General features: G+C 45.2%; 1 protein-coding gene across 8 annotated transcripts in view; it reads left to right on the top strand.

Moving 5' to 3' along the window:
* Positions 1-13,969, top strand: part of GRIA1 (glutamate ionotropic receptor AMPA type subunit 1) — a 298,964-nt gene extending 284,995 nt beyond the window's left edge. For all 8 annotated transcript variants that reach the window (XR_011235114.1, XR_011235113.1, XM_069484336.1 and 5 more), the window contains 2 exons: positions 2,810-2,944; positions 11,093-13,969. Coding sequence is in view for 6 of the 8 variants with exons in the window: in XM_069484336.1 (XP_069340437.1) it covers positions 2,810-2,944; positions 11,093-11,293 (336 nt within the window). In the remaining 2 variants the exon portion in view is untranslated. The remainder of the gene's footprint in view (positions 1-2,809; positions 2,945-11,092) is intronic.
* Positions 13,970-14,758: the final 789 nt, after the last annotated feature.

Raw genomic sequence — 14,758 nt, 5'->3', positions numbered from 1 at the left:
TTATATTTCAACCGAGTGTGTCGAAGAGAGTAAAAGCAACTGAACAGAGGACTGTGGCCTTGGGACTCCTCACAAAGATCTAAATCTGGTGCTATCAAAAAGCTAATGGAACACATTAGGGGACTCACAAAACCTTGTCTACATGGGAACTCCTCAACTATCTGGACTAAGACTACACCAACACCAGCCCTTCATCCCACACCCTATTAAATTATGCCAAGTTGGATGGTTATGTTATACCCAATGTTGGTGGTGATAGGGCCCAGGTCCCCCCTTGATTCCAGGGGTCTTCCTTGTTTCCTCCTACTGTAGAATTGTGTCAGCATATGTAAGGATCAATGACACTGTGGGTCCTGCAAGAGGTAGCAGTTCCTGTACATCCAGCAGCCCTGTTTGTATGGAATGTGTCCCCCAACATCCCCCCCCAACACACACTGCCATCTCGCTGGGTCAGTGACCTCCTTCAGAAGAGAGGGGCGCTCTCCACCTCCAGACAGAAGCAGTCACTGGACCCTCCTCCTTCTGCAGTTGTACAGAACATGCCCCTTCCCCTCACTTCCATATAAAGAGCTGATCCTAATCACTTCCCAGATATATTAGAAGTGAAAACTTCACCTTCTACAGCCAGGGAGGCAGATAGCCTCTCAGGGTCTTTTGAAGATAATAAAAGAAAAAGATACCCACCACTCCCTTATCCTTGAAGGCCATTCACAACCAAGTTGAACTTAGAAAAGACCATGAAGAAGAAAACAGCTTTGGTGACCAAGGTGACAAGGTGGGCCTCAGCGACGGAAAGGCTCATCAGCTTGTGAAGTCAGCAGCCTCCAGCCTTCTTGTGCACCACCCTGTCTCACGGTGCCCCCCCTGCGAACCTCACTGTTGGCCACTCTTTGCTAAGGTGTGAGCTGATAATATACTAAGATACCTCCCACCCCACCCCTACTGCTGTGTGAACAGAAGAGTTTTGCAGGAACTTCTGTTAGCCGCAAGTCCCCCAAGGACTCTGAAGAACTCCTCTCCAGAAGAATGACATGCCTCTTGCACAACAAACAGGGAGACATTTTGAGTGTTCTGAAAATCATGTAAAGTAGGAATTTATTGGGCAGCCAACTCTTGAACCAAGCACCAGACTCGTTTTTGCACATTTTCTTTATCAGGCCATTATACCAGAGCAGGAGAAATTTTGCCCCTTTGAATCCTTTGAATAATCATTCCACTGCTTCCAAAGCCAGGCTATGCCTTGCCAAGTGTAACCTATATTCAAAGAGCCATCTGCTTTAGCAATACAGGAAGCCACCAAGGGGGTATGCTTTAGATAATCCTACAGCTCTGCTGGCCAAGGCTGCTCCTGGGGACGCAAGGCATGCTGCTATTGCCAGCTGCAGTCCCCAAGCTCAGCCCTGCTGACTCCTGTACAATGCACCAAGTAGAACTAGGGCAGAGGCCACTGACTTGGTCAAAAGAAGATTCCTTTCCACATGCCCAGATTCTAATAGACAGATGTCAGAGGAGTCCCTAGGGCAATACCATCCACCCCGTGGCTCACCTACAGCCCCACCTGAAAAGGAACACATGGAGAGGTGTAATAGCCATACCCTATCCAGTGCCACCAACCAGCCAACGATGACATGTGCCTATGGTAGTTGAGGCAGGCATTTAATTTGAATTCAATGAGACACTTGTTGTACCTGAACAAATACTATAATATAAACAAAGGTGTTAGAAACACCACTCATCCAGGGATGAGTATTCTTCCAAGATGCAAAGATATTCTTTTACCTGTGTCAAGAAGTAGATGGAGCACTTTGTCCCTCTTCCTGAGCCGTCACCTCCCACCGTGACCACCAGTTTTGCTTGAGTGTTCTCACACCTGGAAAAGTATTGTCCCTTAGTCCCACACTGTTGAATCCCACTGGAGGTGACAGAACTTGGGAATGGTCTCACCAGATCAGTGGCCTTCCTGAGGCTCTGCAGGGTGAGCTCTGTCCACCCCCTATTGGACACAAGTACTTATTCCCAGGCTCCGAGGAATTAAGCCCCCTTCTCGGTCACCCTGCTCATCCAAAACCAGTGCAAGATCTTTTACTGTAGGCAACAAAGATTTCTAAATTCAGCCACCTGGGTCTGCCTACAGTGTTTTTAGCAAGCACCACCAATAGAAAAATGACACCAATTAAGCATAATTATTGGGATTTAATAGAGTCATTTTTCTATCTCAGCGCCTTTTTACTATTCCAAGCCCCCCAGTTTTTTGCCCCTAAATTGGGACTCAGAGCAGCAAGTTAATGTATATATCAGTTGGTCTTTAGTATACGTACAATAACTGTCTTATTAAATTGAAATCGAATGCACATCTAGGGGAAAGTTCATTTTAAGTACCAAGTCTCAGAAAAACGCTTGGAGACATAAACAATGAGCGAGGCCAATGCGTTGCTGAGCAACAGAGGGAAGGGGGCAGGCACAGAGCTGAGAAAGAAGGGATGTGGTTTTCTGAAAGAATGGGGTAAATCTGAGGGTGCACAGACCCTGGTACAAGATGCCCTGAACTTCTTGTGGCATCTCCCACCCCAGAAAAGGTTGAGGAGGGGGAAACAAAAATTCAACAAAACCAAGGATGGTTGGAAATTTAATACATTTTTTCCCTGGGGAATGTTTAACACTGGATCGATGAATAAAAAGCCGTTCCAACTACTGCGAATGTTAAAGAGGGTGTGGGGTTGAGCGTATGTGTGTAAATATGCTGTTGCTCGGGTGGTCTTCAGCCTCCTGCCTCACTTTCTTCTCCCCCCTCCCCTCCTTCCCTTCCTAGGACAAGACAAGCGCTCTGAGCCTCAGCAATGTGGCGGGCGTGTTCTATATCCTGATCGGAGGACTCGGACTAGCCATGCTGGTTGCCTTAATCGAGTTCTGCTACAAATCCCGTAGCGAATCCAAGCGGATGAAGGTGGCATCGTCTTCCCAGGCCTTTTTCTTAAACTGTTCTGTGATATAGCTGGGTTTCCTGGGGTCTCTTTGCTAGAAGGGGCAGGGGGGGAGTGACAAGTGATTGCAGCCAGCCCAAGACGGGAAGCAGAAAGCTCTTAGGGGGACAGTGACAGGGACAGAGGCAGCCATCAGAAAGGAAGGAAGACGGGGTGTGTCGGGGAAAATACAAGGCCCCAGAGAACAATGGCACCAGCCAGAGAGGGGTCAGTGAGATTAAAGGTGAGGGGTTGGAGTGGACGGTCAGCACAGCGGGAGGCAAGAGTGAGCACTACAAAGGCTGGTTCTCTCTGAAGCTGCATCAATAGAAGTGTAGCTCCCAAAAGAGAGGAGGGGAAGTCTGCCTTGCTCTGTGCTGATCCTGTGGTGCTTGGCGAACTGGGTCTTTTCTCAGTTTCAGCACTGTGAGGTAGACTTTGGCTAGAGGATCACGCTCAGAGAAAGGTAAGACGAATAGTTGGATGACCCCAAACCACATGAAATGCAGCTGAAGGGAACGAGAGGAGAGAAGCATGGTGTGGGATTTAAGGGCGGTGTGTGAAAATATGAGCACTTTCCAGACAGGAAAGAAAACAGACCAGTTCTATGGGGTCTCAAAGTATACAACAAGAACAAAGGACTAAAAGCGACAGAGAATAGATGTTAACACAATATGCAAAACCTACTTTCCTAACAGAGCTACTCACAGATGGAATAGACTATCCCAAAAAGTAGCAAGCTCCCCATCACTGAGGGTCCACAAGTACAGGAAGCCTAATTCCTGACAGGGATGTGGACTCAAGCACCTAAAGGGATTTTGGATTAAATGACTTCCAAGGCTCCTCGTATTTCATCGTTTAGCTGCAGTAAGAAAATATTTATGGAAGTTAGTCATGTGAACAATACCACAAGCAAAGTATCATGAGGAAGCAGAGAGGGCTGAGGGGCAATCTGTGACCTTCAGCACCTTTGCACTTCAACAAAAAAATGGGCACAGATGAAGCCAGGCATGGTGGTGCACACCTGTAGTCCCAGCTGCTTGGGAGGCTGAGGCAGAAGGATCATTTGAGTCCAGGAGTTTGAATCCAGCCTGGGCAACATAGCAAGACTCTGTCTTTAATGGGAAAAAAAAAAAAAAAAAAGATGAAGAAAAGAAAGGAGAAAAGAAAGAAAGGCACAGAAAAATTACTCAATAAGATGACATATGCTATAAATAGGAAGGACGATAGGAATTTAGAGGAGGAAGAAATTGGAGAAGGCTTCTGGCGAGAGGCTGTAATTAGAAGGATAGGTGGGGTTGAGACTGAGAAGAGGAGAGAAGTACAGTCACTCTGGGCAAGGTACCAGTGGTGGCATGTTGGCCTAGCCCTAGACTGTTACCTTAGCTTAGACTAAATAACAAGATCCATTGGTAAAATCTGCCTTCCAAGAATGTTCCTTAAGAATCTCACTTTTCAAGAGGCCATTGCCCCCAAGCTCAGCACACCCACTCTCAGATCACAAACGTAGCCTCCTGCCCAGCCTCTCCCTGCCTTAGGCCCTCAGTCTTACTCATGCCTCCAGGGTCACCCCTGGAGAAGACAACTCTACACATTTGCCCTTGTGTTTGGAAACTCTGTATTCAGTTCTGTATATGGGAGGTGGAGGTGGGGTGGGAAGGCCTTCTGTCCTGGCATTCAGCATTTCTACATCATAGCTCCAGCCTACCACCCCCTCCTGGCCCCAACAATCTGCTCTCCTCACAGACTCCACACCCAGCCACCCACCTCGTGCTTCCCACCCATGTGCGTTTGTGCAGGCTGATCCCTCACCCTGTGCTCTGTTGCATGGGCCCATTTAAAAGGCAACCTCCTTGAGATATAATAACAAGGAACAATTAAGTTATAGAAGCACAATGGCATTTTGCCAGTGGACCTAGGAACACCTCAGTCCTACCCTTGACCAGCTCACCCATCACTAGGTCCTCTCAGAAAAGGCAAAGACAGCAAAAGTGTGGGCTTCACACCCTAAACCAAGTGTAGACCTCCAAGGAGCTCAGCTGAACACAGCTAGGACTCCTAGAACCTACACAAAGTTTTCTTTGCCCATTCCATCCAAATCATAAGCCTAAAGACTCTCCTATCCTACCCTCAAAGTGAGGAAAGGCTACTTCAGTGGCAAAGAGGGGGGCAGGACAAGAGTTAGGTGAGCTATGACCCATTCAATCCCCCAAAACGTTCCCTGCATACCATGACCTCAACCAGAGGCCCAGAGTCGGCCCAGTACAGATCACAGGACTCCTCCTCCCCTAGGACACAGTTTAGATCATAGGAGCTCCTTATTCCCTAGGACACAGCACAGATCACAGGAGTGTCCTCCCCTAGGACACAGTGCCATGTAGTGGTCTAGAGAACAAGCTCTGGAGACTGAATGTCTGGGCATAAATTCTATCTGCTCCATTTATTAACTGTGTCATCTTGGACAAGTTTTAGTAACTCTCTGATCCTCACTTTCTATAAAATGGGAGCAGCAATAGTACATACCTTATAGAATTGTTGTGAGGATTATATGAAATAATGGATATAAAGGACTTGGTAATATGCCTGGGCCAGAGAAGCCCTCAATAAATAATAATAACAACAATGATAACTGGCATTTATGATAATAGCTGTTATTAGTGGCCAGCTACATCCTCCTTAAAACTTTCCTTTTATTGCCCCTACTTACATGTGCTAGGTTTTTTGAGCTGTATAGCATGTGAGTTCCTTAAGGTAAGAAGCTATGTTTCACTTCTTTTTGGACATCCCCCACACCCAGGGTAAGTGTTAGTAAAATGACTGTGGCATTGTATCTGGAGGACAAAGTCTCCTGGAGGATGAGACAAGGCATGAGGGGAGGGAGCTGCTCCTAGTTTAAGGAAATGTCGCCATCAAAAGCACCCAGTCCAGGAATGACAAATAATGCCATCCAAGGTAGTTTGGGCCCCATCTGGTTATGCTCGCAAAATGTGATGAGACTAAGCATCCACCAAGCTGGAAACCTCCTGGACATCCAGCCCTTCCTCTGGGATAACCGTGGCTCCTACTAATCATGGCCAGTGCCAGGTGGTGGTACCAGGGCAGCCAAAGGATGGGATCCTCTTAAAACCAGGACAATGTCGACCTTTACCACTGAAGTCACAATATTCAGGTTAAGACAGAAATCTCTACAAGAGGCCATCGAGTCAAGGCATAGCTTCTTGGACACATTCTCACCCTTCCCTTTACAATGAAGATGTTAATTTCTCAGAAGCCAACATCAGAGTCCCTTGGAATCATTAATTCAATGTCTTCCACCCCAATTTTCTATAATTATTTCCAGTGATTGGCATGACTTCTGCCCAACTCGCTGAGCTTCCTAATAGAATTTCTAATCTTCAGGCAGCAGAAAAGATACTTTATTAACTAACCCAGCCCTTAATTGTTAAAGCTCCATCAACTCCTTTCTTATCCGAAAGAGATAAGTGGAGTGTATTCCACTTGCCTCTCAGACTTTCCAACTTCGCAGATCTCTTTATTATACTGTGCTTTGCCTTTTCCAAAAGCAATTAGCTCTTTTCAGAAGTGCAGCCCCCAACCTCACACAGAGACCCAAATCGATGGTAACAAGGACCTTTGGCAGGAACTTTCACCCTTGTTTCTTTCCTTAATCACAGTATTTGGCCAGCTCTTCAGGCCTTGAGCCCCTAAACTAGTTCTGGGCCAGTTTCTCAGTCTCAACAGTACTTAAAGGGCCTTTCTCCACTCTTTACAGACAAGAGGAGTAGGAAGAGAGGCATAGAAAAGAAAAAGGACACAAGAGAGAGAAAGAAGAAAGGAAAGGAAGAAGGAAAGACAGTTCTTTTAATAACTTTTAAGCTCAAAATGCTTTCTGTACATTTCCATTAACCATGTAATGCGTTGTTCTTGCAGTCTTACAGATGGAGAAGTAGAGATTCAGAGAAACTACGTAGCTTGTCCTAGCTAGGTCACACAAACCAGTAGCTGGATGAACAGGAGGAATTAGACCTCCAGCCTGGCCTCCACAAAGCCAGGGCTCTTGGTACTAGCCAAGCCACTTCTCCTAAATTTCTCTCTCCTGCTTCAACCATATGGCAGCAGATCATTTTGAACCCCTACTATGTGTCCCTCCAGTCCCAGGCACTGTGCTGATCACGAAGACAAATGAAATGTAGCCCTACCCTTAGGTTCACCTGATCTAGTTGTTGAGGCTGACTATGGTATTTGATCCCTTTTTATGCATTGTTGAGTCTCTTTGATATGTCAGTGAGCAGGACACAGGACAAGTGTCACAGAGACAGTGGGAAGGCACCCTACAGGTGTCCCTTCCAAAAAGACAAAGACATACTGAGCACCACTGTATGCTAGGCAATGCTTGGCACTGGGGATACCGTCAGAAACAAAACAGATACAGCTTCTGTTCTCAGGAAGCTGAGAGTCCGATGGGGAAGACAGAGACTGAGCAGCATTTACACGTTCAATGCGTGTTAGTGAAAAAAAACGCCCAGTGCTGTCACGTATAGAGCAGAGGCCTGTCCTGATGGGACAGTGGGGGCTGGGGAGGTCAGAGTAGCTTCCCTGAGCAAGTGATATTCAACAGACTTCAAGCACAAAAGGCATGAACCAGAGCAAGAGAGTTACCAGCCAAGGTTGCACAAGTGTTGGAGACCCAAAGACTCAAACTCTTGCCCAGAAATGGGGAGAAGGCCAGGGAGTCGGAAACACAGAGAGACTGAGGGAAAGGGGGTGGCACATGCGAGTGGGGGACTCAGAGAGGGACTTCAGGCAGCCCACAGCATTTGAATATAGTTTAAATTGTCACATCATAGCAAAAATATATAACCTAAGACATATTCCAAATTGAATAAGGTCTCAGACTCCCTCCCTCTCCCCTCTGCATGAGAGGACAGACTAGAACCCGAGTGCTTAGCTGATATCAAGGACAACCAGAGTCTTTATTATTCACCACCTCGCTCCCAAAGGAAAATAATCCCCAGCCTCTCCCAACCCCAGGAGAGCTGCTGACCTTTCAAAATTATGTGGCTGTGCTAACATGGGGCGTGTTTAAGCAACAGCAGCTGAGGGCCTGCATATTTCCCTGGATTAATGAGAGGCTGAGAGACCTGATAACACAGGGAGAGCACCCTCCGCAGCCGGTGGTCACTCTGGTTCCTCCCACCCATGCCCAGATGAGGTCATTTATGAGTCTTAAGATTTTATTAGGATGTCCTGTGATGTGCAAGAGGCTGGGCGGACTTTTCTTAGAAAAGCAAGTGGCTGAGAAGCTCGCATGTAGTCACTGTTAGAGGGATGAGTCTCTGAAGAGTCAATCTGGGGAGATTTGAAGTTAGACTTTTCACTCATCCTTTTCTGCGTCTCAGTTTCAAAAACAACAATGACCACAACTACACAGATGGAGTTTAAGAATGGCTGGTATGTCAAGGTTAAGCAAAAGAGAACCACCTTTCCCAAAGGCGAGAGGAGGAATGACATCAGCTTAGGACTGCTTAGCTATAGCGGGTAGGAAGAACCACATTTAGAAGGTCATCTGCCTTGTCACTAAGTTACCTTAAACAAGTCAGTCGTAAGTTATAAGTCATCAGTTTCTCTGTAAAATGAGTGGGATAAACTAGATGAGTGTGTTTCAACCTTCAAGCTTTTAAAACTCTACATACGCCCCACCTCTTAAGTCAGCATCTCTAGGGTAGGATTCAGGCATCAGGATTTTTTCCCCAAAACTTTGGTGAATCCAATGTGCAACCAAGTTTGAGAACTAGTGATCTAGTTCACCTTTAGCATTGCATTCCACTCCAAAGTTTTGACCCTGTTCATCTTTCCTGAGATTCCATAAATGCATTAGAAAGGAAACCAGTAAAAAGGCAGTACCCACCCACGATGGGGGCATGGAGTCACCCAACTCTGAGAAGCCCTCAGCTTCCTTGAAAACCAATTCTAATTGTGTCACTTTGGAAGTTTTTAGTTACCTGTCTGGCTGTTATCTCAGACTTTGGCAAGCCCCAACGTTAACTGTGCCATCAATCTTGCTCTTTAAGATAAATTCGTGAAGCACCACCAACTTCAGTGGAATATTATGGGCATATGCGAGTTTTGGGGGGAACAAAAGCCAAGGTGATCTGTGCAAACTTTAAATTTTTTTAATTAAAGAGATGTGGCAGAGAAAAATCCTGAAGGATAGACATTCCAAGCTCATCTATAGAAGTTTCCATATTTCCCACAGATATAAATAAAGTGTTACTTTCTTTTCAACATTTTTTTAGGTGAGAATAAGTAACCATTAATTCCTCATGTTTTCATTTCACATTTCCTTCATGAGGCATCGCTGTAGCATTTATTTGGCCTTTGACTTAGAAGAATTCAATCCAGGTCGCACTTCCTCTGCAGTGGAGGACAGCCAAGGAAGAATGTAAATAAATCAAGTCCCAGGGTTTGAGGAGGAGACAGAACCAGCGTGGGTGGAGCATCATATGGGGCAAATCTGTCTGAATCATGGATTTTAAAAAGAGAGAACATTTTAGAATATTGTCAGAATTGCTTGCCAGTAATAGAAGGATAGCAGAAAAAATAAAAATTAGGTCAAATCTTCCCTGTTTATCTCTGTCTGGCCACAGTAGGTTGACTGACTTCTCTGGTTACTAGAATCACGGCAATATGCAAGTAAGAAAGCCATAGAGTTTGTGAGAAGGAACCTAGGTAGTTGGCTTTTCTTAAACAAATTCAAAAAATCTATCATGCATCTAATTGCATGCTGGACACTCCGGGAGCTTGCTGAGGATTGAGAAGACATGGCCAAACAACTCTCTTAACAGAAGACAAAACTTAGACACCTGAGGTGGAACCATTATTAGAGGATGCATAATGCACAAGTATCAGATGAGAGGGGCCAGTACTTGCAGTAGCCTGGTATAATCTAGGAAGACTTCCAAACGGAGGTGAGAACAGAGTAAGCCTTAAAAAAAAAGGGTAGGGTTGGTCTTAGAGAAAGAAACTTCCCAACCCATAGATAATTCCTCTGCCTTATCTTGATTTCCATCAAGAAACCAAACCTCATCCCAAAAATTCTATGATTGTCTCTAAATGGGAAACTAGAGGTGGACAGGAAGAGATAAGGGTTTGGATTTCATATCATGAATTTTCTTTCTCCAAAGGAACTCTGAACAGAACCCTTCCTCTTATCTAATAGGATATGGTTCTAGATCTACCTTGTGATCTTGACTATCCCACTTAACTCATCTGACTCGGGGGTCATCCTTAAAATCCTTTTCAGATCTAGAATTCCAACATTCTAGAAATCCCAAGCTTCGTGGCACTGATCTGATGTGTCCCCCTAGAAGTGCAGATTCTCCATGCTGATGGAACGCAGCTGATACACAGATGATCTTTGGAATGCATTCTCATTTTCTTTAGCACATGCCCCTTTCCAATTACATCTTGCATATTGTTTTATTCAAAAAAGTCCTTCATTCCCTTAACACATGCTGCTACAGGTAGGATAGCATTTTTCCTGAAGTAAATCTGAGGCAGTCTTTTAACACAACGAAACACACCCTCAATGTCTTTTAACATGCCAAAGCATTTTTCATGCAGTAGCACCATTCTTGCTAACAAAAGTCTATAGGAGCACGGATAATCACATGTCATAGACATGCAGACTTAAAAGGTTTAGAACAGTAAGGAGATATGCACAGGGTCACACAAGTAGTTGATGTGAGAACCTGAACTAGAATCCAAGTTTCCTAAACCCCCTTCCCAGCAGCTTTTCCACTGGATTGTGTTGCTACATTTATCATCATCAATAATACCAACGACATATTCGACCTTTAGGAATCACTGAAATTAAGAACCAGCAAGGAACTCACCCAGTCTAGCATACCTCATTAATCATTAAACCTGGGGCTCAGACAGGGGATCAGACTTGTCCAGAGCCACGCACCAGTATTGTGAGTTCCTGGGAAGTCAGGATTAGCATTTTAGAATAGAAAAGGAGTTGGATAGAGGAGGAGAGTTGGAGTTCCATTTTAAGGCCAGTCTTGACTCATTCCCCTTGCCAGTCATTGCCAAGGACCCGGGGAAGAACCCCCGGTCCTCCTGAAAAGGGTTTCTGTTTGATCCCACAGCAATCCATCAATGAAGCCATACGGACATCGACCCTCCCCCGGAACAGCGGGGCAGGAGCCAGCGGCGGTGGCAGTGGAGAGAATGGCCGGGTGGTCAGCCACGACTTCCCCAAGTCCATGCAATCAATTCCCTGCATGAGCCACAGTTCAGGGATGCCTTTGGGAGCCACAGGATTGTAACTGGAGCAGACGGAGACCCCTGGGGAGCAGGCTTAGGCTCCCCCAGCCCCATCCCAAACCCTTCAGTGCCAAAAACAACAACAAAATGAAACGCAACCACCACCAACCACTGCGACCACAAGGAGGACGATTCAACAGATTTTCCTGAAGAATTGAAAAACCCATTTTGCTGTCCTTTTTCCTTTTTTGATGTTCTTTCACCCTTTTCCGTTTGCTAAGTGAGGATGATATATAGCACTGTACTGCAATAAGGGAAGGTAACCCTGTCTAATGAAGCCTGTGTCTCTGACGATGGAGCCACTGGAGCACTAATGAGGAAACTGCACTGTTTTCTTTTAATTCAGTTGTTAATGTGTGTTAGTGTGTGCAATTTTTTTCCTTACTAATTAATACCCATGGTTTGCAGGTTCTGTTAGGCCCTTTCCTTCTCCTCACTTCTTATTCCCAACTCCCTACCCATCCCGCTTCAGTTTTCAGATTGGAAATTCAAGATTTGTTCCACCTTACAAGCAAGCAAAAGGAAAAAAGCAACCTTCAAACTAATTCACCATGGGGGCTTCTCCACGTTCCCCTCCACTCCTTGGCCCCGAGCCTTGGATGGAGACAGACATTGTTGCAGAACTGGGCTGCCTTTCCCAGGTGGGGCACTGCCTAAGCACTGATTTAGTTGAGAACACATGTGAAAAGCAACTCAGCATGAGGGTGATGGAGAGGGCAAGGGCAAGGGCAGTCAGAGGAGGACTCCTGAAGTTACTGCTGCTCAGAAAAAGCTCCCTTTAATGTATAAGCACTATGGGCCATAGGTGGTATGGTGTACTCCTTCACAGAGTCAACCTCAGCCCTGAGAAGTATGTCCTTCTGGTGTGCTCAGGCTCAAAGGCACTCTGGTGGCTGAAGGGTGATTGGCCTCCTAAACCAAGTAGAGCTTGGGATGAGCTGACAGCTGGGAAGATATCACCCATGATTCCCGCTTTTCCTTTGCTTAACATATGAGCAGGAACCCCACTGTGGAGTAGACTCTTTCTCTGTGGAGCCTCTGATGTGGGGGGCAATGCTATGCAAGCTAAATGCAAAAGGAAGGTGATGGAAGAATTTTGGAAGAGGAAGCCTCATTAAAGCCCACATTCAACAGAGCTTTCCATGGTGCACCCTGTCCTAGGTTTGAGAAACCAAATATGAAGTTTAGGACTATGCTGATGCAGAGAACTTGGATTTCTATGTTAATATATTGTTTTAGCATGTGGCCAGATAATGCTGTGTCATCTTGAGAAAGCAAGATACCCAAGGCTGAACTATTTGAAGAAGGATAGGGAGATCGATTAAGTTGATGTTGACATGGGGGGACCTTAAGATCCGTGATCCCAACTTCTAACCCAAGGAGGCTGACCTTCCCTCTGGTTAAGAGAGAATGAGGACATTGTATTCCAGTGACCAGAATCGATACACCCATGATTATAACTACAAAGCTGAACTAAAGCAAGATTGGACAAGTGGCATGGTTCATGGAGAGAAGCCCAGGGCTGACTGCAGCTTTGGTTGGAAGGGGCAGTTCCTGGCACACAGCTTTCTTGGAGATCCCAACTCTCATTTTTGGTGCAATTGGCTTCCAGCTCTCCAGCATCCACTCTCCTAGGTGCATGATTCAGTGTGTGCCATGTGTCATTGGCTTTTATTGATAACCATATTCTGGCTTGTTTCCTTACCCTCTACTTCTATCCAGTCTTCTTTGCTAGGGGTTATCATTAGCAATTGACATGCTAAAGGTTTTGGAGCCTACCTTGGGGTAGGTGCGGAATGATTGGCTTTATCTATGGATTCTCTCAGTGGACACCCACCATCTCTATGTCTCTCCCATTCTTCTGTCATCAGCCATAGCAAAGAGTCATTCCAAAATCAAATTCTTCACCCTTTTAATTCAAGTGTTGTCATTCAGTCTCTCACGTGTATTACGGGCATGGTCCATGAAGCAGGACCCTCAAGATGAATTATCACTTTTCACTACTGCCAGCTGATGCCTACCCCCACACCACCCTGCCCTTGCACCAGATTTTTCTCAGCCCTCAGCCTACCACTGCAGAATCTGACATGACCCACCATTAGGGAGTCCGCATCTCGGAAGAGTTGGAAATAACCCTCTACCATCAACAAGCTTCAAAGACCTTTTGCCTTTGGCCTGGTAAGATGCCTCTCCAGCCACTGAGCCCACCAGTAATGTGATCTGATAGAGACTGTGCTAGAAATGAGGATCTCTGCTGCCAGGGGTTCCAAGACTCCAATGGAAGATGCTTTTCATCAGTGGAGGGGTGAAGCAAAAACAAAAGCAAGAAAAAAGTTAACTTGTATTATGTATTTTTACTACACTTTTCTTAAAAATAGAGCATTGGGAAAACTCTGAAAGAGATTGACGTTTTTCTCAACAGGAATCCATACTTAACAGTTCTGGCTTTCATTAAATTTTGCTCTTTGGTACTTGGGCCTTTTATTTAACATCTATATTTGTTTTATTAGTAACTCTCTTGGCAGATGTGTGAAAGGATTCTTGCTTGATCAAACACTAAATATATATTTTTTTTTTGGTTCTTGTTTTTCTTTCAAATAGCCAGGTTTTTTTTTTCTTCTTTTTGGTATTCGCATAAAATGAAAATATCACCAAGAATTAAATCACTGTGGATCCATCATCTACTTTTCATATTTGTCCATTCCATTTTTGTGCCATTTCTGAAACAGGGGCTCTAGAGATTATTTCCTTACTGCCAAGACTAAGACTAATATGTTTTTCACAGTGACCACTGTACCTGACTCACAAACAGACCTCAAGTCATTTCAGCTGAACTACAGCACTCTGCATTATTAATCCAAATAGGATAACAAAAAAAAGAAAAAGAGTGGTATTTGACTTACAGGGACCACAGTTTCAATTGCATAGAGTAGCAAGGCTTGGCTTGCAGCCACCCCAGTTCCTCTAGGGAACTGGATATCTCACGTGGAATGTCTCCCAGAAATCCCCAAACTGGAGTCCGGATGTGATTGTGATGTGCACAGCCAGAACCAAATCTAGATGATAATCTTGGGCTGCACCCCATGACCCTCATTCTTGCCTGAAAGCTTTACTTTCCCTCAAACAAGATGGGCTTTTTATAAAGGATCTGGCATTTGTTGATACTTAGATATTGATGATTAAGAACTTCAGGTGTTTTCTTTCCCAAGGAACATTGCATATTAATAAGGGCCAGAGGTCTAAAAATAAGTGAGCAAAGAAGCTCTAATAGTGGCATGGACAGTGACCAGTATGGTAGAAAAGAGTTGGAAGGAGGGAGAGAAATTAGCAGGCTTATGTGAAGCTACAGTCATTGTTCGTATCTACCTGCAGTGACCTGGCAGCACGTAGGGTGCCTCTGGGTGAAGATGCACTTAACACCAGCTGACACTCAGAGAAAACTGATTTCTGTTGCCTTACCATCAAAT

Source organism: Eulemur rufifrons, chromosome 10, assembly GCF_041146395.1.
Source record: "Eulemur rufifrons isolate Redbay chromosome 10, OSU_ERuf_1, whole genome shotgun sequence".
Taxonomy (NCBI): domain Eukaryota; kingdom Metazoa; phylum Chordata; class Mammalia; order Primates; family Lemuridae; genus Eulemur; species Eulemur rufifrons.
This window is presented reverse-complemented; position numbering and strand designations above follow the sequence as displayed.